Here is a 26169-nt window from a genome sequence, read left to right on the forward strand (position 1 = left end):
AATCAGCCTATCTTAACCCTGAATTAGCTGGAATCCACCATTCTCATATTCGCGTAAGTGTCTAGTGACAGTGCGACGTCTGGCGTCTACCCGTGCATACTCAGGAAGATAATGCGTAATTTTCTGCTGAGGTGTTGGAGGGCGAGACCTGTTGTCTTCTGTATATAGATCGAGGACCCAGTCATCAAAAAAACTCCGCCTTGTACCCACTTCAAGTGTGGCAAAAAAGAAATTAAAGCGTCCCCGGGAAGGCTCGAACTTCCAACCTCCTGATTAACAGTCAGACGCGCTAGCCGATTGCGCCACGGAGACGGTTGATGGGTGGCAGTGTGTAAAGTCGTGAAGAGGATCAGTAGCAGGAAAATGAAGGACGATGATGGTGATCAGCAGCAAGAAGTTATTCGTAGGGCGAAGATGATTTCGTGGGGGAATTTGTCGATTTCTGCAATAAATTTGAGCTGCACGTGTATTTCCTATTTGGGCAGGTGGTAGGGCGAGAGGCCTGATACACAAGGCACCAGCATGAACGTGGTAGTGGTTGTAGGGGCTGTCGAGTTCTGGGGCCTTGTCAACTGCCATAATCTGGGGGATCGGGAGATCTCCGAGACGGTGCTCAGAAGGCGGACAAGTTTACCCAAAGATATTCAGACCCTGCCCCACAGGGGGAAGGGAAGATTTCGAATGTGGTTCCCCGTGAATTATTATGCAGTCCACGTTTGGATATCAGTAAAAGCCCCCTGGCGCTAAACTAGAAATATACTAGCGCCCTCGGAAATCAAGGCAAGTCCCCGCCAGTTTGCCAAGACCAGATTCTACGGAATGCTGTACATACCTCCACGCCTCCGTTGGCCCCGAATACATTTATTTCGGGAAGAAGACAGCAAAGACACAAGATGGTCTTCAAGATATCAACAAATCCCCAACGCCACCTTTCCTATTCGGGAAACCAGTGAACAGATCGTCGAGATGACAGGCAAAGGGTTCGAGTCGTGACAGAATGGAACTAACTACGCAAGAACGATTTGTTTGGCCAGCGCAACTGCCTCCTTCACATTCTCACGGAAGCGATTCGCACGATGAGCTTCCAAAGTGACGATCTAGATGAACCCACTGCCCCGATCGGTTAGCATTTGATCGCCACACCAGTAGACGTTTCTGCGTGCTCGACTCTAATCATTTCGTAGTGCAACCAGATTAACTCAGGATCTCTCCAAAAAATTCCCTTTTCCATCATCCCCACCTCGAAGCAGTTACTTGTCAGAAGCACAGGCTGCACTCTGGGATTAACCGGGTCATGGAATAGCGTAGGCAGCTCCTCTGGCGTCTCTGCCAGCTCCCTCAGTGCAGCCATAGCGCGCTCCTACTCAAGATTTCTTGCTGATCTGTTCATGGTCGTGAGTGGGCGTGAGTCGCGTTGACGAGAAGAGCGCGGCGTTGTGACATTGGGACCGGAGAGTCCGCGGCAGCCTGCACGAAGGTGACGACGGCGGGCACGACGACCTGGATGATGTCGACGCGGCCGAGATGGCAGTGTGCTTGATTGACCGTCTCCCAACATGGGGGGATGTAGCTAAACGTGGCGAGGGCGGCAAGCTGGACGACCATTTGGAAGACGCTCTTAGGGGACAACTTCTGGGCCCGCAAAAAGGCTGCGCCGTAGCCACCGGAGAGCATGTTTACGTGCTCAGAGCCTGCCATGCTTGCCATGCTTGCCGTGTACTCGCCTTGGACTTTGATCATGCGAGTGTCAAGTGCCGTGTCTGTCTTGAGAGGCATGTAAACAGGGATGAGGCCGTCGTGCGCGGCATGGCGCGAGCGTGAAGCGTGGGTGGCTGTAAATTGATCACCCATGAGCTCATCTAAAGTCAGAGCATCCAGCATTGTGTGTTCGCCAACAATACCGGAAATACCCTTGCTGCAGATCACGAACTGAATTGACTTGTCTTGCCAACGGTTTGCCGCATCGTTTTTACCTCCATAGTGGAACTGGCTTACGGGCTCGGTTGCAGTCAGAGGTGGCGCTTCATCCAAAGCGACTATTAAAGCCAAGGTTTCGATAGTGGCGATGCTAACAGCATTGTCGCGATCGAGCTCCTGGAGCGTCTGCCTTGCCTCGGTCCACGAGTCTCTGTTGTCAGGCGTGAAGATCGCGTGAAGATCGCCACATTTGAGCGGTCCAGATCTCGACTCAAAATGGAGAGGAAAGCTCCTAGGAAAATATTCGATGCCAATGGGGACATATTCGAAGGCAAAGCTGATTCTTGGAACTGGTACTTTGCGGACAACACCCTCACCCAGTTGTATAACTTGGGAGACCGCCGGGATCATGTGTGCTTTGCAAAAGCATACTGTCATGCAAACCCCTGGCTGAGGGTTCTGGAGATTGGTGCTCGTAACGGTGGCGCCACTGCAACCGTTTTGTACAGTCTTTCTTCTCACAGTGAACGACTGTACAGCTTGTATTCGTATACTGATGTTTCTGCGGGTTTCTTCGCCGAAGCTAGGGATCGGTTTTCCAATTATTCCAACGTCAAGTATCCAGTCTTGGTTATCACGAAGGATCCCGCCAACCAAAGCTTTGAGCCCAACTCCTACGGCATAATAATCGTAACAAGTGTCCTCCATGCGATCCCAAAGCTCAGTGAAACGCTTGCCAATGTGAAAAAACTTCTTCGGCCTGATGGCCGTCTATTCCTCAATGAGTTGTGCTCCACTTTTAGGTGGTTGAACTATACAATAGGTACTCTTGCTGGATAGTAGTTCGATGAAGAAGATGGCCGTGCCTCGGAGCCATATGTATCACCCAGGAGATGGGCACAAGAGCTGATAGCAGTGGGATTCCGCAAACCTACGGTTGTTTATGATGATGAGGCTCCATACCAGGCCAATGCCCTCATTATCGCCTCTCCCAGGCTTGTCGAGGACAACAACCCTTCGAAGGCCATATCGCTGTTGTGCAGTGATTCCTGCAAATTCCCACTTGTCGATGAGATAGAGAGCAAGCTGAGAGAGGCGGGCTGCTCCGTCGAGCGATCCACGGTGAAAGAGCTGCCAAAACCAGGGCAGGACATTGTCTCCATTCTGACATTACATGAACCTTTTCTTGAGAAAATATCTGAGACGAGTTTCCGGGAACTTGTGCATTATGTGCGAAAAGAGATGAAACTAAGCATATCTGACTGGGTCGTTGCCATGATGTCGATCAAAGGTTAAAATTACCACTTTAGTTATCCAGCGCTTTGATCACACATCACAAAATGATTTATTGAAAATTTACTACTCTAGGGCCTGAGACTACGGAGTACAAGTACAGCGATACATAAACTACAGTTGCTATGTGGGTCAAGGCGCGAATGCATTCCGCGAATAGAAATGATGACAGATATCGTTCATGCGAAACCAGGAATACGATTGAGGATACAACTATGGACGCAATTTCTTATTGGCAATGTGAATCATCAACTATAGCAGAGAGTAAGAACACATTTCAAGGTGCACAGCCTCTAACTACTCGGTCGGCAAAATATGGGGACAATTTAATTGAATTCGCTTGAGCCTCACGCCAAGTGGGGCCCATGAGTCGTTAACAAGTCACAGGGATATCTGAACGCTGATAGGCCACTAAAAGAGGGGGCCAAGGACAAGAGAAAAAAAAGTGAGACATTATTGAACGGGTATTACATCGACGGCCATTAACTAGTTCTTGCCCATGTTCTCGTGAGTCATTGCGACTGCTTGCGGGGGCTGGACCTGCCCAGGCGCTGTGACCACAGGGTTCTGCGGCAAAAACACCTGCACTTGGCCATCGTGTGGCCGAATGGCTACTTTCTGCCCACAGTTTGTGCAGAAGTGGTGGCTATCGTGGCACATTTCCATGCAGTAGGGGAGGAAGGCGCAGATAATGCCGCCGAAGAGACAACAGCCCACAGCTGCCATTCTGCAGGAAGTTAGTTTCGAAAGGATCTCGAGATTTATATCAGTTTGTTATGGACTCGAACTTACCCTGTGGCACTGGTGCTTTCTTTCTGGACTCGTGTCATGACCTGGTGGTGGCAGAAGGGGCAGTTGACCAGGCGCGGCTCTTCACCGAGTTGGTTCAGGTCGGCTGTTCTCTGGGCAATCAGGCCTTGGCCTGGCTGGGCAGCTGGGGTCTGTGTGGCAGATTGCCATGCGGTCTTTTCAAGCGGAGGAGAGGTCGGGGCAGTGGAAGCAACGGCTGGTACTGATGCTGGCATGACTTCCTTGTCGTGTCTATAGAGAGGAGTCAGCAGATATCATCAATATCACGTTTGGAGGCATACTGTTCATAACTCGGAGGCGAAGCTTCGGTGGTGATCTCCGGTGCCGATTCGCCTGCGGGATGGGTGGTGCTGGTGTTGATGTTGTTCGCAGTTGTCTCTGTGGGTGTCGCAAGGCTAAAATTGCGAGAGGTCTCAGTAGCATCAGCTACCGGGCTGACCGTGGTTGAGTCTTTGTTGTGCTCCATGATGGGAATTGGACGCGTGAGTAGGCGCGGAAGGTTGATTGTTTGGGGAAGAAAGGAAATAACAAGGTTGACGAGGGGGAGGCTCTCTTCTAAAAGTCAAACAAATTGCATGGCGATCAAAGGAATTAACATTCGGCCCCAACCCCAGTCCCAATCTGGAAGCTAAGCCCGTTGATCGAGTCAAAACACGGGCGCATGGCCCCCTGCGGGCTTCGGGGCCGCCCAAAGAGCCTCCCATCGAGTGCTAGCGAATAAGCGAGGCGACAACACGAGAATTTTATACGATGACGAGTTCTCCTTGAGTGGCTGAGCCGCAAGCTATCTGGTCAAGGTTCAAGGCAGTTCTCGTCTCGCATTGCCCTTTGGATCTAAAATTTACCTCCAGTTATTCCCATCACCCTATGGGATTTTGGCTTTTGGGCACACGTAGACTCACCATGTACCCGTCCAAATATCTACCTACGTCGAGTGTCATCTTCTGGACCACTGTGAGATATTAAGTACAAGTCTGCGAAGTACCTCGAACCCATTTGAACGTCCAGTAGCGAAGGTCCGTTCACTCGATGGGTACAACTAAGGTTGGTGTACATCTCAATATCTAAATATATCTCTCGGTCGGCCACGACACTCCTCCTAGCTATGAGTTAGTTTATAAACGATCGCGAATACGGCAGCTCGGTTACAGTGATAAAAAGTATCGAGGAAATATCGAGAATAAATAACAAATGAAAAAAAAAAGACCAGTGAAGGTATTTGTGGGAGGAAAATGTTGATTTGGGGTGGATTTTGGCAGGAAAAAAAAGATAGCAAACCCTGGTTTCGATCCAGGTACCTTCGGGTTATGAGCCCGACGCGCTTCCTATGCGCCAGCTTGCTAGACGATGGAAAATTGAAACACTATTTTGTAAGAAGAGCCAAAAGACTATTTGCCACATTATTGATGTGTCCAGCACCTCCTCAGGTAACAATTTTCTCTCCAAATCTAGGTATACAATATGCAACTTGCAAAAGGACAAGCACAATCCAAGAAATGTAATTATCAGAGAAGCAAAAATCTAAATATGTACCTCGAAGACACGCTGAATCCAAATCATTATGTCGTGAAACCCGCCCCAGTGCCCACTCTATTTAGACTATCGCTCACAGTCCAATCCCGTTCTCCTGTTGAAGAGAAAGATTCTCCGAGACAAAACTCAAGCATCGAGCCGAGTTACTCTTGAAGATAGTTTCGGTCGTCCCTGTCGATCGGCTGCTCAGGTAGAAGCAGCTTTTCTTTTTAGGCGCTCTGTGCGTTCCTGTCGCCATCCTGCGCCCCATCGCATCTCAACCGCTAGCAAGGGAAACATGAGCAGCGTGATACCAGCCAGCAGCAAGAAAGCCCACTGTGCTGTTAAAGCGTCGATCATGGGCTGAATAGCAGCGACACCAGCTGCACCAACCAAGCACCGCATTAGATTGTTGACTGCCGTCGCACTGGCACTAGCTCCAGGGTATAGATCGATGACAAGAGCGCTGTTGATAGTGAAGATGGCAGTGGCACAATAAGCAATAATATACTGTAGAATAACGGGAACCGCCAGATGAGTTCGAAGGGATGCTCCATACATGGCCGTGCACACAATGAAGAGGACGGTGATCCACCAGGTGTTGCGCATGCGCGCGTATTCGATTGGGAAGTCAGGATGAGACTTGGATGTGATGCGTGTATTGAGAGGAAGGTTGTGTTTAGCGCAGTATTCACGCTCAGTCCACTTGTGATTGAAGTCCATCAGGTAGCCGATAGCGTACGATCCAGACATGCAGCCAAAGCCTAGAAGAGATCGTCAGACGAGCTTTGAAGTGATGTATCAAAGAGTTACTTACCATTACCCAAGAATGTAAGACCAACCTCCAGTGTATTAAGACCGTAGTTAGATTCGAACAGATCCGATGTCGACGAGGTCACCATCGACCACACCGTATACACGATCGCACCAAAGAACAATGTAATAAAGACGTCCTTCTCACCCAAGAAGCCGAGAGGGGCTACCACAGTCTTGACCGTAATTTTTTTCTTTTCTGCCGATGGTACGGCGCCTTTCTTAGCATGCTCCTGGCCAGTGATACAATAAATCCAGGGTTTGTAAATTCCATGAAGAGGGACGGTGCCATTTCCGGCGACGGTACGCAAGGTTTCGGGGAGGAAGAAGAGAATCGAGAATAGACTGAATCCAGATAGAATAGTAAGGAACCAAAATATGGACCTATAGCCCAAATACTCAGATAGAATGCCTCCGAAGACGGGACCAATTCCTTGACCAAGCATCCGGACTTGAGAGATGTTAGTATTATGGATCTGGTTCTGCTGACTATTCGTGGATGACTTACCTCCGCCGAAGACACCAACCAAGCTTCCTCTCTCAGCTGATGTGGTAATGTCTCCGATTACGCCAGCACCTACACTGGTTAGTCAACACATTAGAAGGGAAGGGAAAAGAGACAGTACCGATTGAGATAGTTGCTGCGCTACCGGCTGCTTGCAAAGCGCGGAAAGCCATGAGCTCTCCATAGTTGTTTGAGACTCCAAGCGCAATGTTCGAAATGATGTAAACGACAAAAGTTCCGATAAAGATCACACGGCGGCCAATGACGTCGGAAAAAGAGCCCCAGAAGCTAGGTGCTAGGCCCTGAACGATCATATAAACCGTGACGGTCAGGGTAGTAAGAGAGATAGAGACATTCAACTCCTGCTCATTAGAGGGTATGAATCAGTTCAATGGACGCTGTTGTTTCTGGGAATGGAGTAACTAATCACCTTCGAAATAAGTCCAAGGGCGGGGAAATAGATATTAGAAGATAGAGGGGAAAAGATGGCGGCGAGGGAAACAATGTAGACCATCTGCAATTTGCGAGACCGACTGAAAACATGGTACGGTGGTGGTGAGGGGATTTGGCTCTCAAGGTTGATCGAATCTGAAGATGGAGTTGCGAGCTGTTTCTCATCCTGAACCGAAAGGCTAGGGCTAGAGGCAACAGAGCTTTCTGTGACCTGGGGCTCTTTCAGAGTACCTGAGAATTTGATTTGTGACATTTTGAAGAAAAGATTGATAAAAACAAGACTATGGCAGCATGACTCGGAAGAATAATGATCAATATAGACAGATAAAAGTAGAGTTTCTGCTCCGTTGGTTTGAAGGATGTATCTGGCTTGTGTCTCAAGATTGGAATGGAATGGGCCCTTTTGTACTCAGACGTCAGTCCTGAGTCCCCCTGGTAGCAGAAGTCCGAAAATATCAGACAAGCCTATGTATCTGAGAAGAATCAAGGCCATGTACTCCACTGTGGATTTTGCCCAGGAGACCACCCTCCCTCATCCCCTTGGCAATTAGTAGATGGTGGCAAGGATCGGACGAAGACGGTAATGCCGGACGCTGCGGTATATGACAGATAGATGCTGATCAGCGGGTTCAAATTCTAGACTGAATGCTTCTAGTTTACTTGTACGTATGCTCCACAAAGGACCCTGGTGATTTGAAACTAGTTGCTTCAAAACGTGCCACACCTCTATTCCCCAATAGCCCACAACAACCAGCGGCCTTTTCTTGGATACAAATACAAAGAATCTAAATATTCGTTTCAGCACGGTGTCTTGGAAAGCGCCATAATCTCAACTGACAAGCTTCGTGGCTGAAATGCCATTACCCGCAGTGAATTCTTTCTAGGGTCATCGCCGCGTGTCCTATGTATCGACTACGAGAAGATCTGCATAGCATGTGCGCCACACACTTGTGAATTATTGAAGAATTTGTTACGAGAGAGATATTATTCTCCGACAATTCACATCCTGATCTCGCCGTACTCTTGCTCTATTTGTCCCGTTGTCATGCAGGTCTCGAATCCGCACGATAACAGCGTGGTAGAGGCAGAAAGCCAATCGTGAAGGACTATGCCGGTCTTGGCAAGACCAGCATCTTGCACATGGTGGGAGAAATTCCACCGGATAGGCTTGATGCTTTTCACCTGTGACGATTTAGAGACGTCAAGTAAATGCCAAGAATGGTCCTCCAACGGCATACCGTGTTTCAGGGGGAACAAAGACAAAAGAAATCGTCCGTTCCACAAGCTATCTACTGATTGCTTAGCTTACGTAGACCTTCTCCTATTATGGATTTGTTATTTGTTGTTATTGCTTTTGAAGAGCATCTATATAGGGGATGTGTTACTGCCCTTGCTGCTTAGGCACTGATCACCATGATGTTGGGTCCAGAAAAAGACCCTAAGGATTCAGGGCCTCGAGATAGTCCAATGATGATGCACCCAAGGCCAGATAAGCGTACGAGGCTGTTTCCGCCCGCTAACACAACCAATGCATCTGCAATTCATTGAATCCAGACATCGTTGGTGGAGTGCCAAGGGTCAGGAATGCGCCTCTCGACCTAAGACTAGGTTCACGCTAGCCGGCTATGATCGACAACCGAACGGCCCCTATCTCGCCGGTGGGCAATGGTACCAATCCTCTCCCGTCGATCAGCCCCACTGACCTCACTTTCCTCTTCCCCCTTGGCACTACTGCACCGGACAGGGGGGTGCTGTACAAATCCAAGTCCCAATTGTGCTTATATCGTTGCTGGATGCTGCATAATGTTCCAAAGTTTATCAGGCAAGCTCCCCTCCAACCATTGGCGGCTCTCACCAAGGGTCATGGAACGATGTACGAAGCTGCTTGGAAATCCCTGTGGAGCAGCTAAGAGCTGTTCCTTGTCTGCCGGATGATCGCCCGCCGGAAAACCTCGGCTGATGCCATTTGTTGATACCAAACATCTCGTCGGAGGATTTCTGTTTTGCTACCTCGGGCAGGCGTCGCTACCGTTGAGGGTATATTCCCAAAGGCTGGTAGGGCTCTTATCTTGGCTGACAAGCCGCCTATGCAGCCATTTTCAGGCATCCGATTTTTCAGTCCTAGCCAAGACGTCCCCGATACTTGCGCCCAGCCTCTTTCTCCGCCGGTGCCCGATCTTTGTGGTCGCGACCCTCCGCCGAGAGGATCCCGAGTCGGGTAGCCGACTGCAACCCCCTCATGCCCTCATGCATGGTGAATGATGCCAGCGCCACTCTATTGGCCTATAGATATCATCAGCTTGATTAATACCCGATATCTCCACCCGGGATCACCGTTAATCGTGATTTTCCTGAATGCATTGGTTGGCGTAGGGTTACACCATGACCTTGAAGACGAGATAGCGCTTGGAGATCTCCTTCGGCCGGCAGATTGACAACATACTCAAGATTATAAATCGCCGAGCCAGGTGGTATTGACTTCATCAGATGTTAGAAAGGGAAAAGAACCCGTGCTGGGTTCTCCAAAAATCTCCACCCGCTACTCCGGTCTCCGAGATCTACGGTGGCGGCCCCGGCATGAATCTAGTAAGTCATCCTCTCATGAATGGACTCCTGCCCACGTTGTTTATTCAAGGTAAACAATTGAGTCCAATGACACAAAAAATGCATGACATCCTGTTTCAACTCCCGCAAAACGTTCCTTCGTGCCGAACTTGCCCTTCCTATCCCATTCATCGACAACTAACTCACTTCCTCGTCCTTGATGGGATTCTTCAAGGTCGGCTGCAGAAAGCCAATTCGTCATCGAAGCTAGAAAATGTTCTGCGTATTGGCGAGACACTAGTAGGGATACATACATAGTAGTTAGTCGACTTGCTTCACGGCCTGCTTAGCGTCCCTCACGAGAGACTCCTTGGCATAATATGCTTTCCTCCCCGAGAGATATCTCCGCTATCTGAAGTCAGATACTGAACGGGGGAAGAATTGGTAGAGGCGACAGAAGACGCCCATCTTTGACAAGTTCCCAAACCTACCCATTGCGGGGATAGTTACTAAATAATACAGAATCTAAACCAGGAGTCTTCAACAGTAGTCCAACCGAATATGACATATACTCTCATTTGCAGGCTTGCCTAGAATCCAGAAGAAAGCCTGGTCGATCGATGCTTTCTGTTTCAATAAAACGCACTAGCCATGTTCTTCACAGATCTAGCACAGCCCCCTTTGAGCTGAAACCCACTACCCGTGATGGCCTTGGGACATATACTGCTCAACCCCTTAAGAATCATCACGGCAGTTCTCTATGCACGGAGTATGGAGATTGAGAAAACCAAAACGGTCGGAGAAGATACAAATGTGAAATGATGATGCATGAGTTCCCAGAATCTCCCATAACATGAAGAACATCCTCGATGTCGCCAATGTCCATAGTGGCAACCCACAAAGCTGTGCTATGCATACCACTCGAGGCTTTCCTCAATTCTATGACGCCAAGCAAGACGGCAGACTGGGCAGAGCAGAATGAGCGCTGCTGACTTCTTGACTGAAGGAAGGTTAACTATCTACAAGTTTCAGAGCTAGTTATCAAGAGCCCACCTTGGCATCTAAAGACTCATTCTTACTCCAGAGCTGGACTACTCCGCTCAACAGGTGGATTTATCCATGTGAACAATTCCACTCATACGAGACCTAAGAGAAAGGGGCCCTTTGGATCTTCTGGGTCTGCTGGATGCTACTGGATGCCCTACGAATCTCTCGGAACCCCCCTGATCATCCTCCATGACGATCACTAGTGGGCCGGGCCGATGGTGTGATCATTGGAATGTTTTCCAAATGGGAGACACCACAGATGACCCTGGAGACGTCACCACTAGAGAAACATGCGAGTATTGGCCTGGAAGAGCTCCCAGGAGTCTCCTGATGATCCTTAACGATAGAATTTTGACAGGATAGCTGGGGAATGCTGGGGAATTTCATGACGCTACTAGTATGGAGAAGTGGCGATCACTCCTGGCTACCTCCCCCTTGATCAAAATTGACAACTTGCCAAGTGATTTTTATTAGGCTCGAACTCACGCACGACGATCACATCTCGTCCGCTGTTGGATAGCGGAGCTATGGTTCTTCGTTTCTTGGCATCTGCTTGCATGGCGGACCTTTGGCTGGGCAGCTGGTTGCCTATTCTGGATGATGGTTATCTATCCGCCGCTAATGTAGGACCGAGAAAGATGCTAATGCGGTACTAATGCGGTACTAATCCGGCAGAAGTGACAATATGCCCATGGTCAGTGCCATTATCAACTGGATATTGACAATGCCTCTAATTGAAGAACAGGTGATCTCGGTGTCCTCGGATGAATACCCGCGACGCGCACGACATCTGCACTGCAGTGGAACCGCCCGAGGCCGGTTTAGGGAACCTTGGCAAAATATAAGATGGCGTGGAAGAGTATCCAATACACATGCAATAAGGTTGACTTATTTCGCGTTTTTCAAAAGTCCACATTTGCGGAGTGCACGATGAACAATTGCCACACTGCACGAGGCATAAAGGGGTCTTTGACGCAAAGGAATAGTCGGTGAACAAATGCCAGAAGGCAACAGGATCAGAATTCATGTACTTGTATGCAGCTTCGTCGGAGAACCCTTGCAGCCTCAAACGTTCTGACTGGTAGGTTTGGCAGAGAGCAACACACTCTTTCGACGCCATTAGGCGTCTAACCAGCAGTTTCCAGGCAGCCACAGAGAGAACATGAACTTCGAGGTTCCTGCAGCTAGTCAGATTGATTGCCATTAACCTCAAGATATCGAATCACTATGTCTTTTGGGTGACTAAAGCCGTGGATATCCTGAGTGGTTTCACGATTCGATGGAGGCTCTGTCTTGAATACAAGATGAGCAGTTCCTATTTGATCCGGCATATTCGAGGCACATGCACAAGAACAATCGCCATACAGGTAATCTGTACCTAGCCAGATTTGAAATCCTCTGTACGACCTCCCCGCAAGAAGCACCGTTGGGAATGACCTCTAGCATTGACGGTGCACTCCACCGGAATGCATATTCCGCCTTCCCCCTCACGTTTTGAAAATTCTGGCAACAAATAGAAAGCTCTCGCTGGCCGATAGACTAATCTCGTTAGGCCCATAATAATACCATAGTATAGCTGGTCTATCTATAAAAAGGGTACGGCGCCCGCTGTTTGATGTTGTAGCATAGCCAATCTCACCATAGCCATCAGTTTGTTGCTTGGTGAATTCACTTAACAAAATGTCCCATCTACAATACTACAACTATGAGGGTGTCGGCGAGCAGAATAAGGAAAACTACTGGTACAGCCAAGCTGTCCGAATTGGTGATCGTATCGAATGCGCAGGTCAAGGTGCGCTTGTTCTTTGTTTCTCTTATTCTATACAAAGCCAAGGGACTGACATGTTCTAATGACAGGTGGCTGGGATCCTAAGACCGGAGAGATCCACCAAGAAATCAATGCTGAGATTGACCAGGCCTTTGAGAACGTCGAGCTCAACCTGAAGAACGCCGGCGGCAAGGGCTGGGAGCAGGTGTTCCGGGTCAACTCATACCACATCCCGTTGGATAACGAGGCACTTGGGGCCATGGTGCGCAACTTCAAGAAGTGGATGCCGGGACATCAGCCTATCTGGACCTGTGTTGGAGTGCCGAAACTCGGCCAGGACGCTATGCGAGTGGAGATCGAGGTGGTGGCTCATGTTCCTTAAGAGCCCTGGGTGGATGGAGGGTTATGCTGCAGGTCTCCGAGATCCCGAGGAGAAGAGCTGCCAAGGCAGCATTGTATGGGTCATAGCTGCATTTGCATGAAGCGCAGGTAGACGAAGAGGCAAGAACGATATCTCATGGCGAGATGCTTGTCTCAGAAGCGACCTCTTGTGGCCTTCCCGCCTCTTCCACCACGCCCACCACGCCCACCACGTCCACCACGCCCACCGCGACCACCGCGGCTACTGCGCCCCCGAGAACTTTGCATAGAATGTAAATCTTCCTTGCTCAGATTTAATGTACCTCCGGAGAATTTGCCGATAGAAGATCCTCCAATGCCACGCTCTCTTCGCTTGTTGTCTGTCTTGGCGATCTTGGAGGGTTTCTCAAGAATGATGCCATTCTCCTTCGCCTCCCGTCGTCGCTTCTCATCCCTTGAAATAGCTTTCGCTTTGATACCTTGTCGGAAGGCATCGGGCATGTTCTTCTGTTTGTAGAGCGATTCCTTGGCTCCGAGGTCTTGCATGCGTAGATCCAAAGCCTTCAGTCGGTTCTTGCCGGTCGGCGCGAGTTCTGAGGCTGAGTCGAGGAGATGCGATTCTCGAAGTAGTCGTTGCAAATCAAGGTCGTGTTTCAGATTTTGGGCATCATTGGCGTCGTCATCCGAGTCATCCTTCTTCGTTGCCTTGGTAGTCTTCTTCTTCTCATCCGCGGAAGATGGGGGTTTCGCACTCTGTCATATCGATAATTAGCTTGTGGATCGGATGATTAAAAGTTGTGACAATATACCATGAATGCCTTGCGCGCTTTCTTGTCCATCAAGTCCTTTGCTCCGAGACTGGCATCCTTGTGTTCAACAACCTCCACCACGTGTTCTTCGTCGCTCTCCCCAGAGAGCCCATCCCAATCAGAGTCTGGCTCCGAAATATCGTCGTCATCTTCAAAGTTGTCCTCGTCACCAGAGTCTGATTCCTCAGCATCGCGCTTGGAAGGTACGTCGTCTTCGATTGGTTCGAATTGCGCCTCGAAATATTTGCGGAAAATGTCCTGGGCGTCGCTCGCAGGTGGAGGGCTTGTCTCTTTGGTTTTGGTAGACCGAGAGACAATGGCAGTCTCTCTCTTCCGTTTTCCGGTCATGATGTATGTGAATTAAGAAAAAGACGAGCAGAAACTTGTTGGTCAGTTGGCGACGCTCCCCGAAGTTTTTTTGGGGACCAAGCTTCAGGTCACGTGCGATAACGATAGAGGGGCTTCGATATCGGAGGTGCGGCGGAGGACCTTTGGTGTCATTCTTTCCCTCGAAGACTTGCAACTTGCTGGGGAAAATGACCCAATTCCGGCCCTGCATTGACCTCCACTCGGGGCAGGTCAAGCAGATTGTGGGCGGCACTCTCAGCAATGTCGCCGAAGACCTGAAGACTAACTACGTCTCAAAGCTCCCCGCCAGTCACTATGCGGAGCTGTACCGGAAGCGCAACTTGCGCGGCGGGCACGTGGTGAAGCTTGGACCAGGAAATGAAGAGGCAGCATTAGAGGCGATTCAGGCTTGGCCTAATGGGTTGCAAGTGGCTGGAGGAATCACGGATAAGAACGCGCAATACTGGATTGATCATGGTGCCGAGAAGGTGAGTGCTCTGGCCCAAGCTTTGGGCTCTTCCATTTGGCTCTGTCGTCGGACAGAAATTCGAGGACTCTTTGTTAGGAGGGCCGAATTATGTTTCGGCATTGTTTTCATTATCTTGATCAATGACGCTAATCAATGGAATGTGAAACAACAGGTGATCATCACTTCATTCCTATTCCCCTCGGGCAAGTTCTCGCTTGAGCGTCTTGAGTTGGTACTTGCAGCTCTTGGTGGCGATAAGTCGAAGCTGGTCTTGGATTTGAGCTGCCGGAGAAAGGACAATACCTGGTTCGTGGCAATGGACCGATGGCAGACCATCACAGAGATGGAAATCAACCAAGGTACGATGACCAAGTCCATCCGACAGACATTTCAAACTAACTCTCTACAGAATCCATCGCCCTTCTGGAGCCCTACTGTTCCGAATTCTTGATTCATGCTGCTGATGTGGAGGGTCTGCAGCAAGGCGTCGACGAGGAATTGGTATCCAAACTGGCTGAATGGTGTACCATCCCCATCACCTACGCTGGTGGTGCCCGAAGCCTGCAGGATCTGGAGAAAGTTCATGTCAGCAGCAAGGGAAAGGTGGACTTAACTATTGGAAGTGCTTTGGATATTTTTGGCGGCTCCGGAGTGACATTTGATGAGTGTGTCGAGTGGAACAAGAGTCATTGATGATGAGACCAAACTAAAATAGACGACCCTGGCGAAGGGAATGATGAATATGAATTTATTTTATACATCAATAAAGTGATCAGTATCTGGTTCATGTTGTTTTAATCTAGTAGACACCTTACATGACAGCATGTCGTATTATCAGATGGACCGCTGGGACATGTCAAGGGTCCCTCCCAGTTACAACAAGCACTCTCCCCCTCATATGGCCTAGTGGTCTCCCGCAAGGGATTGACCTATGGGTGTGCTCTGAAAAGGGCAAACATGTGATAGGAATAGGTACGGCCTCCAGTGTTGAGTATAACTCCACGGATGGTCGGGCACATTCCTAGGCGGGGAGAGTGGGCGGGTGGGCATGCGAGGTGGTGGCAGCACCTCCTCGCGGTAAAGATCCTTCTTATATTCTTTTTTGGTATAAACCTTTTTATAAAGCCTTTAGATTCTAGTGTATTAATTTTATTCTTTGACAGGGCCTTTTTAATAGTGTTGTGAGGACGTAGAGGGGATATCGTATATTGAGTGTGGCATGGAGTTACTCGAGGCGATGTACTTCGGCATCGTGGGATTGCGACAGAGCATCGGGGTGAAGTACATAGAGAATGAGAAAATTGGGGGTTCGATTCATGGAAGAGGAGATTTTTATTTCGGATTATGTGACGTCTGGTATATAGTCAACCAATAGTAACTCCATCATATTTCTCAAGAGGGTTCGGTCTGAGTTATTGCGTTTTCAAGAGCAAGCCTTGCGTGCAGAGCATATACACATTTCCCATGACTGGCTGAACCAGCTATTCTTTGTCATCAATAGATATACGTCAAGTATTTTGTTACTATTTGTGGGAAGGGTTGGGTCAAATGGACCTCGAACTAGACAAAACTTCTCGATTTCTTGATGTGATGCCACGGCAAGGAACTCATTTACAGGCACTGGGAATACCACGCATTGACGAGAGTGCAAGTATATCCGGTTGCACACACAGTAGGACCTGTCCATCCAGAGCCTCCACACTGGCCCCAATGCGCCGCTACACCGGTGGAAGTCGAGGTGCTTGAAGTAGAAGTCGTCGTCGTGCTGGTCTTGGTCGCCGACGCAGTCGTGGTAGACGACGAACCACTACCCGAAAAGCCAAACCATTCCATGTCCTGCGCTCCATGGATGGGGACTGTATGACCTACGCCTGTGGCATAGATACCCTGAAGATTAGGGCCCCAGTTGGTGGTCTGGTAGTTGGCATCCGGGGTGTTGGCGAGGGTCGACTGGGGAGAGTCATAGTTATATCCGAAGACGCCGGCCCACTGCTTACAAGTCTCGTAGTAGTTCTGTGGGTAAAGAGTCGTGTCGGCGCTGCCGTGGTAGATTTGCATTCGGGGTCGTGAACCAGAGTACCCGGAGTACATGCCTTCGGCGATGCCGCCCCAGACGGCGGGAGTGCTGATGACATCGCCTAGGGCACAGCTGCTGTTCCACGCATCGACTTGGTTGCTGGAAGAGTAGAAACAACCCGCACCAACGCCGGAGTAGACTGTCGCCGCAGCGAAGAGCTCAGGGTAAGTGGCTGCCATGACGTTCTGCGTTGATACCAGTCAGCCGGGATATTGTGGAGCGACACATCAAGAAGACAATGAGCAATTACCGTCATCATGGCTCCAGAACTGGATCCCGTCACGAATACTTTGCTGGTATTCGCATTGTATTGACTGATAGTCCAGGTCACCATGTTGGCGATCGAGTTGCTGTCACCGCCGCCATTATGGGTCAGAGCAGACTGAGAGCTGACATCCCAGCAGGTTCCACTATAAGGGCTTTGAGGGTAGATGACAATGAAGCCATACTCCTCTGCCAGCTGTGCATAGGGAGATCCGGTGTAGTATGCTTGGGCGGTTCCAGTGCCTGGATCATTCGTTGTTAATGCATCGCCCAAACATAAGAGCGATCCAGGAAGGAATATCTCCACTTGCAGTAATGAATTGCGACGATAATTCCGGGGTTGGTAGCCAACTTATTTGGAACATAGATGTACATCAAAGTGCCAGAGGGATTGCTTCCGAAGCTGGTCACTTGTTGAAGGGAGCCAGCGGTGACTCGCTTGCTGACATCCTTGCCCAGTGTTCTGGCAGAGGACAATGTCAGATAAAGGAACAAGGTAGCAAGAAAAGAGAAAGATATATTCTTCATGATGGTCAGAAATTTTTATGAGTCGCTGTTGCTGCACTAAATCCAAGGAGCATTGGGCCATCAACAGAGGGACATTCTTAGCTCTTTATCATCTTAAACTTGCTGAGTGTATCCTGCCTCTAAAATTTCCCTAACATCAAATAGATCCTTGATTATTCCGCGACATTCGAACTATCTTCGCATTTTGGCTGAATGCTTGGGTTGCTTAGCATCCTCGGACGAATGGAAGCGAAATGGTTGCATTTTCTCACTCGTATCTCATCCGCAAGTGTTCCCAGGCTAAATTAAGGTAGCTGAAACCGCCAGGGGGCAGATTTCCCCCGCATTGGCAACATATGTAGACCGTAATCTGCACGATCCGGAGATCGCACACCGTGACGAAACCCCACAATTTATCCATCATAGCTGTTTTGAGATGGTTGAGATCCGCGAGTCGGTCTGTTCGGGCCGTGCTCCTTTCCTAATGTGGATAGGTGTCTAAAGTTAACCTAGATAGTTCCACAAATAATGTTTATTTAGGCAATCTGGAGAGAGAAACTCGTATGCAGCCGACTTCTCTTCGTGTTTGCGCTAATGATGACAGGCATGGAATCAGTCAGCTTTGTCGGCGGAGCGGAGCTTTGGAGACAGTCGTTGGCGAAAACGATAAGGATGGAGCCGAATCAGAACAGAAGAAGCTTCTGGCGTGACCAGCAATTCGTGATTTAGCAGTCATCAAGCCACATTTAGGTTCACATCAACGCCTGGCTATTCAACGTCGAACTGCTTTCATGCCCCCAGATTCACTTACAGGCTCAATATTTTACGACCGACTGCTGAGAGGTACAAAGCACGATTAAGGAAAACCCATTTCCTGCACTTTATAGTAATAGCAGAATACATACTGGATACTATTTTCTGGAAATCCTGGACTTTCATCACGTTCAAGGTTTGGTTCGACAAACCAGATAGATGCATGGATAAATTTGGCAATAGCTCCAAGTCTGGATGACCACGAAACATATCGTAAATTATTGTATACATTTTCAAGATGCCCCAGGAAACAAACTGAGCATGTTTGTCATAAACCTCTTCTAAGACTCAGCTTCGTTTACCCCCACTACTGGCCTCCACTCGTTAGGTAATACTAGTCTAGCCGCAGTGTAGTGATGAAGGAACTGGAGGGGTTTAGCATCCATGAGGAGATGAGCGCTAACGTCACAATAACAAAAGCGCCTCTTTCTGATGGACGAACCCAGTTTTAGCTAATATTAAGGCACATAATTACTGAGTTGAATTAGAATGTTTGTTTGGACGAGCCTAGAAAAGATTTCGAATCGAGCGAACGGCAATCGATGCCTTATCTGGGCCGATAGTAGCTCCAAGGCTCTGGCTCGTCCGTGGGCAAAGCGCTTTACCATATCTCTAACAAAGCGGCAGCCCTTAGTATCAGTCAATTGATGTGTGAGGCTAGTTCAGTGAACTGACCTTCGTTTAATCGAGTTGTGTAACAGTAGCAAGGATATGCATCTCTCCCCTCGTCAGTATCGTCTGTACGATGCATAAACTGTTATTATAAGAATTTCCCGTAGGTATTAGAACGAAATTCTCAAATTCTCTCTATTAAAAGTCCCGACCAGAAAATATTATAAAGAATTCTCGTAGACCGTTTGGATGCCTTTCAAGAAAGACTTGTAGCCCCAAGTCGCAGCGCCTTGAGGGAAAGATACAATCATGCATAGAGTCTGACCCTTGGACCCCGTTATTATGCAATTTGCGTCTCTCGATTGCGGTAGATTACATCTTTGGCCTGCATTGATGCTGTGAATGGATTGTAAAGAGAGAAAGAGAGGCTAAAACGCCTAGTATATATGGTACAGCAATCCTGTGGGCCATGACATGACTAACCGGTCGGTCTCGAAAATGAGGAAAGCACGGGGAATTTGGCAGTCCTAGTGTATAGAGTGCCGTGCGTGTGCAGCTTAAAGCATTTTGAGAGCGATGTCTTTTGCCTGACTAATGTTCTAATTAGACATACCGAGTTTCTGGAAGATTGTGGGGTCGGGGGAATACCCATGTTTTTCGGGAAATTATCGAAGTGTGGGGAAATGACTGTGATGCATTTCCCCGACTATCAAATTAGAGTGGAGCCAATTAAGCCCGGTCTGGCATTGATGTGACAGGGGCTTTCTTTCGAAACATCGAAGTTGCCCGGTTACACCGTAACTTGACTCCCTTTGAGCTTGGACTGCCCATCGACCCATCATTCTGCACATATCTTGTTGAGTTTCGTGTCCCCTGGCGCTGTGCGTTGGTATTGGGCAATTACGCCACGAGGGAAAGCAATACTAAGCTTTCTAAATCTCCTAGGCTTCTGTATGGATGTGGTTCCACTTGACCCCGCAAAGATGGATTGCTCAAGGGGAAATGAGGGTTATATGCATGTTTGCGGGGAAATTGTGACATGCTGCTGGAGTGACTAGGACGGTGAAATATCGGGGCCTCCAAATCCAGTATATAAGTAGCTATGGTGAGCCCTCGACTCATGCACCTTCAATCGTCTTGTGGACCTCATCCTCTTGCTTTAGTCCCGAAACTATAGTCATGCGGTTCGAAACTGCGACTATTGCGGCCATCGCTGCTGCGTGTGTACCGCTGGTCAGCGCTGCCCCGCCAGTTGAAGCTGGCCAAGTTGTGAAGCGGCACGGCTCCAAGCCCAGCAGCTACAGCTTCTCTTCCATGACCTCGACGCGTTATGCGACTCCTCTGCCAACATCGTCGCCAGTGACGACGTACATGCCTGCAGCCTCCATGAAGGCCATCATGCCATCGGGGGTCAAGACCACCACGTGGAACAAGAATGAAGCGAGTGCCTCCGACTGGGACAATCCCTATGGCCAAGCGGAATGGAATCGTCGCTGGGCTACGTTTATGCCGAATGTTTCCATTTCAACTTTCAGCATCTCGACTACCGTTCAGGCTACTCCAGTACCGTCTTCCTCTCTCGTCATGCCCCCACCAGCCGGTTTCAGTTACAGTGATGCACCAAATGCAAAGGATTATACCTTTCCCAAGGACTTCATTGTTGGCGTGGCTTCCTCGGCTGGTCAGATTGAAGGCGCTATCCAGGATGAGGGCCGCACACCTAGTGTCCTGGATTACTTCAACTTCAATGCGGACCAGTCGCCGGACTATATCACCGACTGGAACTACTATCTCTACAAGCAGGACATTGCCCGCATTGCTGCTATGGGAATCCCATACTACTCTTTCTCTATCTCGTGGACTCGAATTCTCCCCTTTGCTGGTGCTGGTACCCCTGTCAACAAGGAGGGTATTGACCACTACAACGACCTCATCAACACCTGCCTCGAATACGGTGTGAAGCCCATGGTTACTATCGTGCATGCTGACGAGCCGTACGAGTTCGTGATGGAAGGTGGAAATGTAACGACGTCCTATCTCTCCCTTAATTCCGGGGCTGCGAATGGTACATTTGTCGACTCTTTTGTCTACTACTCCAGGATCTTGTTCGCCGAGTTCGGCGACCGCGTGCCTATCTGGATTACTATCAACGAGCCCTACTATGAATCTGGCAATCTCCAGGGCATGTACAATTTCCTGGAGGCACACACCCAGGTGTATGATTTGTACAAGTCAATGGGCGGCAAGGGAATGATGTCGTACAAGAATGCCGACAACTTCGGTGTTCCTCTGGATCCTAACAGCCAGGAAGATATTGCTGCTACCAATCGGTACCAGGACTATCTTCTGGGTATCATGTCCAACCCGACCTGGTTGGGCAAGGACGTTCCTGAGAGCGTGACGTCGACCTGCACCAATGAGTCTCGCCCCCTTTCTCCCGAGACTCTGGCTCGATACAAGGGCAAGTCCGACTTCTTCGCGGTCGACCCCTACACAGCAACCTTTGTTTTCCCACCAGATGACGGAGTCGAAGCCTGTGCCAAGGACCCCAGCCATTCCCTGTGGCCGAACTGCGTGAACACCACATCTGTTAGCTCTAACGGATGGGAAATTGGTTTCTACTCCAACTCCTACCCCTATATGACCCCGAAGTATTTCCGTGCTTTCATGAACTATATTTGGGAGACATACCAGCCGAAAGCCATCATGGTTTCTGAATTTGGTTTCCCTGTCTTCGCCGAAGCCGAGGCCGACCTGGCGTCGCAACTGAACGACCTGCCCCGCTCCTTGTACTATGAAGCATTCCTCACTGAGATCCTGAACTGTATTCACGAGGATGGCATTAACATCATTGGTGCTGTCGGGTGGAGTATGCTTGATAACTGGGAGTTTGGATCATTTGCTCAGCACTTTGGCATGCAAGTTGTCAATCAAACTACCCAGGAGCGGTACTTCAAGCGCTCTTTCTTTGACTTCATTGACTTCTTCCACTCACACGGCCTCTAAATATAGGGGCCTCTGGTGGTCGGATTGGGTGTGGTTTATCTTTATACTTCCAGAACATCTTATTGTACTTCTCTCATCTAGATTACGGCATAACTGTGGTTTGAGGTTATAACCTTCCAATGCACTGTTGGTCTCACTCTATATTCTCTCTTTCTCCGTCATGTTTAAAGAGCACAAAGTCATAGATACACTCAATTTGTCCTCCTTGTATGGAATGAAGATGCATTCCTTGGCAAGGATGCAGCGAAGGTAAGCTAGAACGTCAATTACAGGAAAATTCTCAAAACTCTTGTTCAGACTGTAGATGCTCCCCCTCTTCGATGCTAGCCTGCGCGATGTGACAAAATTGATGTATTAAGAGAGGGGCACAGTCAGGACTGCTAAAATAATATCCCCACTTCGTATAGAAGTAGATCAGAAGCCCGAGACTTTTCCCGGTTCCCGATTCTTTCCCTTTAGGAAGTAAGCAGTTCACTGAGTTCAGAAACAGGACAACCATCATTTCTTCAGGGCCATCTGCAAGACCAACGTAGCGGGGCGAATCTGCAAGGCATTCCCCGGGGAATTCCCCTCCGGTACTCCGGGAAGTTGTTCACAATCGGTCGTCGATCCCCCGCACTCTGCACGATGCACCTCAAACTCCGGCGGGGGCGAGGGGGAGCAATCGGTATGAACGAATGCAAAGAATCGTCAAATTATTCCATCCACATGAAGGGGGAATCTCCGTTACATGAGCGGCATTGGGCAGTCACCCGAGCGATCCCATGTCGACTTGCGGGGAAGACGACCATCGTGTATGATGATAATCGTATTGTTCGATGGGAAGTTTTAGAGGTATTTAATTTTCTCCCTCCCTGATTTTTTGGAGGTTTGGTTTTTCGCGAATGTCCTATTCTCTTATTAAGTGAAAATCTACCGTTTCAAATATGCTTCTAAAGAAAACTTTGGTCGTTGCTGGCTTAGCTTTGGCACAGAGAAGCCTTGCTTCCTTGCAAATTGTGTGCCAATTCTTGATTAGTGAATATGATAGCCGAACAAAATTTGCTAATATGGTCAGGTCCCTGGCGGGTCGTGGACAGCATCTGGTACAAACCAACACGTCCAGGCTCATGGCGGAGGTATGGATATGGACCAAAGTATCCGTTGTGTCAGCTGTATCTTCGAGCTCACATCTCTTCCTCTAGGCATAATCGAAATTGATTCCGTCTACTACTGGATTGGCGAGAACAAGTTGAACGGAAGTTCCTTCCAATCCGTCAATTGTTATTCCAGCACCAACTTGGTAGAATGGACTTTTGTCGGAGAGCTGCTCTCCCTTGAGAGCAGTGGAGACCTTGGCCCGAATCGAATCGTCGAGCGTCCCAAGGTCATTTACAACGAGGCCACATCCACGTATGTGATGTGGATGCACATTGACAACAGCAGTTACGGGGAAGCAAAGACTGGCGTTGCAACAGGTTCCAGTGTTTGTGGCAAGTATAACTATTTGTAAGACCAGCAAAAAGTTATCCGTTGCCCAGCAACAAATCTCGAGCTGACTTGGTTGCCTCTAGAGGTTCATTTCAGCCCTTGGGCTTCCAGTCACGCGATATGGGTCTTTTCAAAGATGATGATGGGTCGGCATATCTTTTATCAGAGGATGTGAGTATATTGATTAGTCCTCAGTGTCTTCCATGATTTGCCGTAGAGCAATTGTACAGTTCTAACAGCTCTTACCAGCGCCCGAACGGTCTGAGAATTGACCGGTTGACTGATGACTACACTAACGTTACTTCCAATACTTACCTGTGGAGTGAGCATATTGAAGCTCCAGCTATTTACAAGCAAGATGGCGTGTATTTCATGTTTGGGTCTCAGTTAACAGGTCAGTGCTTGATACTTCCACCATCTTAACCCCCAGCTGAGCTGACCATGACTCCGTTATAGGATGGGGTATGTTTGTCTATTTGCAGATGAGCCATTCTGGATTCTGTATGGGACTAAAAAATTCTTGCAGCTACAAATGACAACAAGTACAGCGCTGCCACAAGTCTGAGTGGCCCTTGGAGTTCTTGGGCAAATTTTGCTCCCACAGGCACGAACACCTACAATTCCCAGACTGCATTCATCTTGGGAGTAGGACCAAATGTGATGTATGTCCTACGACAGAGAAAAATCTATGAGAACTGGTTCGTTTCTTGTTTGATTTCTTGACTGACCTCATCAGGTACATGGGCGACCGATGGCTCTCCAGCAACCTCATGGCATCAACTTACATATGGCTTCCATTGACCCTGTCCGGGACGAGCGCCAACCTTGTACGTCTCCTCTCTCTCTCTTCTCTTCATATCAGCTGAGCTCAAAGAATCCCTGTTAACTGTCTCAACACTTATAGACAAATGAAGATAGTTGGGTCATCTCCCAGCAGGAGGCCTGGACAACCTCGCCGACACAAACCGCCCCCGAAGCCGAATCCTCCTCTAACACCTTATCCAACGGCGCCGTTACTCTCTCTTGCAGTGGCTGTTCAGGTAGCAAGTCCGTAGGATACATCGGAGGTTCCAGCGATGGCGCCCTCCAGTTCAATGGTATCACTAGCAATGCTACCACCAAGACCACCGTCCAGGTGAGATACGAGAATGGGGATTCAACCCAGCGATACGCTACCGTGACGGTGAATGGGAACTCGCAGATTCTGTCTTTCATTCCTTCGACAAATGGGATTACACCATTCTCGTCTACACTGAATGTTGAGCTGAACGCGGGGGCTGCGAATGTTATTACTATCAGCGGGTATGAGGGGGGATGGGGTAAGTGATGTTAAACACTTTTGGTAGTAAGATAGTATGAGTCGAATTGGAGAGCTAATTGAATTGTTTCTTCCAGGTCCGGATGTCGATCGCTTGTTGGTTCCAGAGCTCTAGTTGGGCAATGGAGACGTAGTTGTGGTTTCCCTGCGCGGTGTTCACCGTCTACCATCTATCGTGGGCATGGGAATGATGAGAGTGCATATGGATACTACTTGGGTATATTTTATGCATCCACACATTGACAGAAAGGGTTCCATGCTATATATACACTCTATTCTATCGTAAGTGTAAAATGATTCAAAGCGGCCGGCCCAAATGCCTCGTGGTGCCTGTTCCGAAAACGGCTTAGGGCCACGACGAGCTCCGCCCGCCAACCTCCGTATCTTCGATCACTTGCTCCCCCGTCATCAGCTCTGCTCTCCCTCGGCCTTTTCTTGCGACTCAAGACCTCTCAATCGTGCTGAAGCACTTTATTATCCCCAGCACTATCCAAAAACCTATCAGATCGCATACCCTCCCCCCCCCCTGCCGACGCCAAAATGAAGCCCGTTGTGTCGGCGTTGAACGCATGGTCTTGGTAATGCTCCCCCCCCTCCTCCCATTCCAGAAGAGGGACTTTGTCCTTGGATATTCACAGCTTCTAACAACCTTTCTAAACGATAGTGTCGTTATTTCCATCTTCGCAATCGTCATTCTGTCCGTCCTCGGCTCGTTATACGGCGTACGTTCACTAGCCCCCCGTTCAGCCTGGCCCCGTCTTGCGCCTAGCCATCGACTACTACTCGGTTTCCCTACAATGAAATGCTGACACCTCTGCTTCCTCTCCAGAGCAATAACCACTCTTTTACCGGCTCGGAAGGAGATCCCGAAGATGGCCCTGCAGTTGCTGCCTCCATCTATGCGGCTGTGATTGTCTATGCGGTACGTCATCTGGCATCCGAACACTGCCCTGAGTTCAAGATAATACCGCCGAGGAGAACTATTGCTAATCTTCTTCTTTACCGTCAATAGGGATTCTTCGTTTTCTGTGGCTTCCAAGCTTACCTCCACATGCGAGACAACCGAGGCGGTGCTATATCACTTCGTTAAAACCAGAGCTCAAACGAAACCCAATCACTACAACTACAACTCTTACAATAACACATCTTATCTCTCGGTGTCGGATCGGTCTTTTTATCATTTTCATCCATTGGGGGGTTAGCTTTCGGTCTGTCTTTAGGGAATCATGGGTGACCAGGGTCCGAGAGGGCGGGGAAGGATTTGAAACGGATCAGCGGTTTCCAATCATCCAGGCGCTTTTGATTACTCGCTGTCCTCCGCTCGTGTGGCCATCGGAGTCCGTCGGTATGCGAGGATAAGGCTGCGGTTTGCTCTCTTCTTAGGGAAGACATTTGCTGGGCAGGTCTCCCGGTCTTCTCGTTGGTGGAGTATGCACTTGCGGACAGCCGTTTCT

General features: G+C 49.1%; 10 protein-coding genes across 10 annotated transcripts; 5 read left to right on the forward strand and 5 right to left on the reverse strand.

Moving 5' to 3' along the window:
- Nucleotides 1–1386: 1386 nt before the first annotated feature.
- Nucleotides 1387–2328, reverse strand: N7458_002797 (ketoacyl-synt-domain-containing protein; the record flags this gene model as incomplete). Its single annotated transcript, XM_056906180.1, has 1 exon — nt 1387–2328. One exon carries the CDS (start codon nt 2326–2328, stop codon nt 1387–1389), a length of 942 nt encoding a protein of 313 aa, XP_056770287.1.
- A 1368-nt stretch (nt 2329–3696) lies between these two features.
- Nucleotides 3697–4486, reverse strand: N7458_002798 (LITAF-like zinc ribbon domain-containing protein; the record flags this gene model as incomplete). Its single annotated transcript, XM_056906181.1, has 3 exons — nt 3697–3937; nt 4003–4251; nt 4302–4486. 3 exons carry the CDS (start codon nt 4484–4486, stop codon nt 3697–3699), a joined length of 675 nt encoding a protein of 224 aa, XP_056770288.1.
- Nucleotides 4487–5739: 1253 nt separating this feature from the next.
- N7458_002799 (uncharacterized protein) lies at nt 5740–7556 on the reverse strand (the record flags this gene model as incomplete). The annotated part of the gene is made up of 5 exons (XM_056906182.1): nt 5740–6296; nt 6350–6796; nt 6854–6922; nt 6972–7212; nt 7281–7556. The coding sequence occupies 5 exons, from the start codon at nt 7554–7556 to the stop codon at nt 5740–5742; spliced, it is 1590 nt and encodes a 529-aa protein (XP_056770289.1).
- A 5018-nt stretch (nt 7557–12574) lies between these two features.
- On the forward strand, nt 12575–13044 carry N7458_002800 (RidA family protein; the record flags this gene model as incomplete). Its single annotated transcript, XM_056906183.1, has 2 exons — nt 12575–12686; nt 12752–13044. 2 exons carry the CDS (start codon nt 12575–12577, stop codon nt 13042–13044), a joined length of 405 nt encoding a protein of 134 aa, XP_056770290.1.
- A 152-nt stretch (nt 13045–13196) lies between these two features.
- On the reverse strand, nt 13197–14179 carry N7458_002801 (uncharacterized protein; the record flags this gene model as incomplete). The annotated part of the gene is made up of 2 exons (XM_056906184.1): nt 13197–13775; nt 13832–14179. The coding sequence occupies 2 exons, from the start codon at nt 14177–14179 to the stop codon at nt 13197–13199; spliced, it is 927 nt and encodes a 308-aa protein (XP_056770291.1).
- Nucleotides 14180–14367: 188 nt separating this feature from the next.
- On the forward strand, nt 14368–15341 carry N7458_002802 (1-(5-phosphoribosyl)-5- ((5-phosphoribosylamino)methylideneamino)imidazole-4-carboxamide isomerase HIS6; the record flags this gene model as incomplete). Its single annotated transcript, XM_056906185.1, has 2 exons — nt 14368–15007; nt 15058–15341. The coding sequence occupies 2 exons, from the start codon at nt 14368–14370 to the stop codon at nt 15339–15341; spliced, it is 924 nt and encodes a 307-aa protein (XP_056770292.1).
- Nucleotides 15342–16259: 918 nt separating this feature from the next.
- axeA (putative acetyl xylan esterase) lies at nt 16260–17517 on the reverse strand (the record flags this gene model as incomplete). Its single annotated transcript, XM_056906186.1, has 3 exons — nt 16260–16910; nt 16976–17232; nt 17301–17517. The coding sequence occupies 3 exons, from the start codon at nt 17515–17517 to the stop codon at nt 16260–16262; spliced, it is 1125 nt and encodes a 374-aa protein (XP_056770293.1).
- A 2583-nt stretch (nt 17518–20100) lies between these two features.
- N7458_002804 (uncharacterized protein) lies at nt 20101–21927 on the forward strand (the record flags this gene model as incomplete). The annotated part of the gene is made up of 1 exon (XM_056906187.1): nt 20101–21927. The coding sequence occupies one exon, from the start codon at nt 20101–20103 to the stop codon at nt 21925–21927; it is 1827 nt and encodes a 608-aa protein (XP_056770294.1).
- Nucleotides 21928–22853: 926 nt separating this feature from the next.
- On the forward strand, nt 22854–24830 carry N7458_002805 (glycosyl hydrolase family 43 protein; the record flags this gene model as incomplete). The annotated part of the gene is made up of 9 exons (XM_056906188.1): nt 22854–22925; nt 22985–23415; nt 23481–23568; nt 23647–23791; nt 23854–23859; nt 23924–24059; nt 24134–24224; nt 24302–24716; nt 24793–24830. The coding sequence occupies 9 exons, from the start codon at nt 22854–22856 to the stop codon at nt 24828–24830; spliced, it is 1422 nt and encodes a 473-aa protein (XP_056770295.1).
- A 425-nt stretch (nt 24831–25255) lies between these two features.
- Nucleotides 25256–25805, forward strand: N7458_002806 (uncharacterized protein; the record flags this gene model as incomplete). The annotated part of the gene is made up of 4 exons (XM_056906189.1): nt 25256–25293; nt 25380–25437; nt 25545–25637; nt 25728–25805. The coding sequence occupies 4 exons, from the start codon at nt 25256–25258 to the stop codon at nt 25803–25805; spliced, it is 267 nt and encodes an 88-aa protein (XP_056770296.1).
- Nucleotides 25806–26169: the final 364 nt, after the last annotated feature.

This window comes from Penicillium daleae (genome assembly GCF_028827525.1).
Source record: "Penicillium daleae strain IBT 16125 chromosome Unknown utg000002l_segment0_segment0, whole genome shotgun sequence".
In the NCBI taxonomy this organism is placed as follows: domain Eukaryota; kingdom Fungi; phylum Ascomycota; class Eurotiomycetes; order Eurotiales; family Aspergillaceae; genus Penicillium; species Penicillium daleae.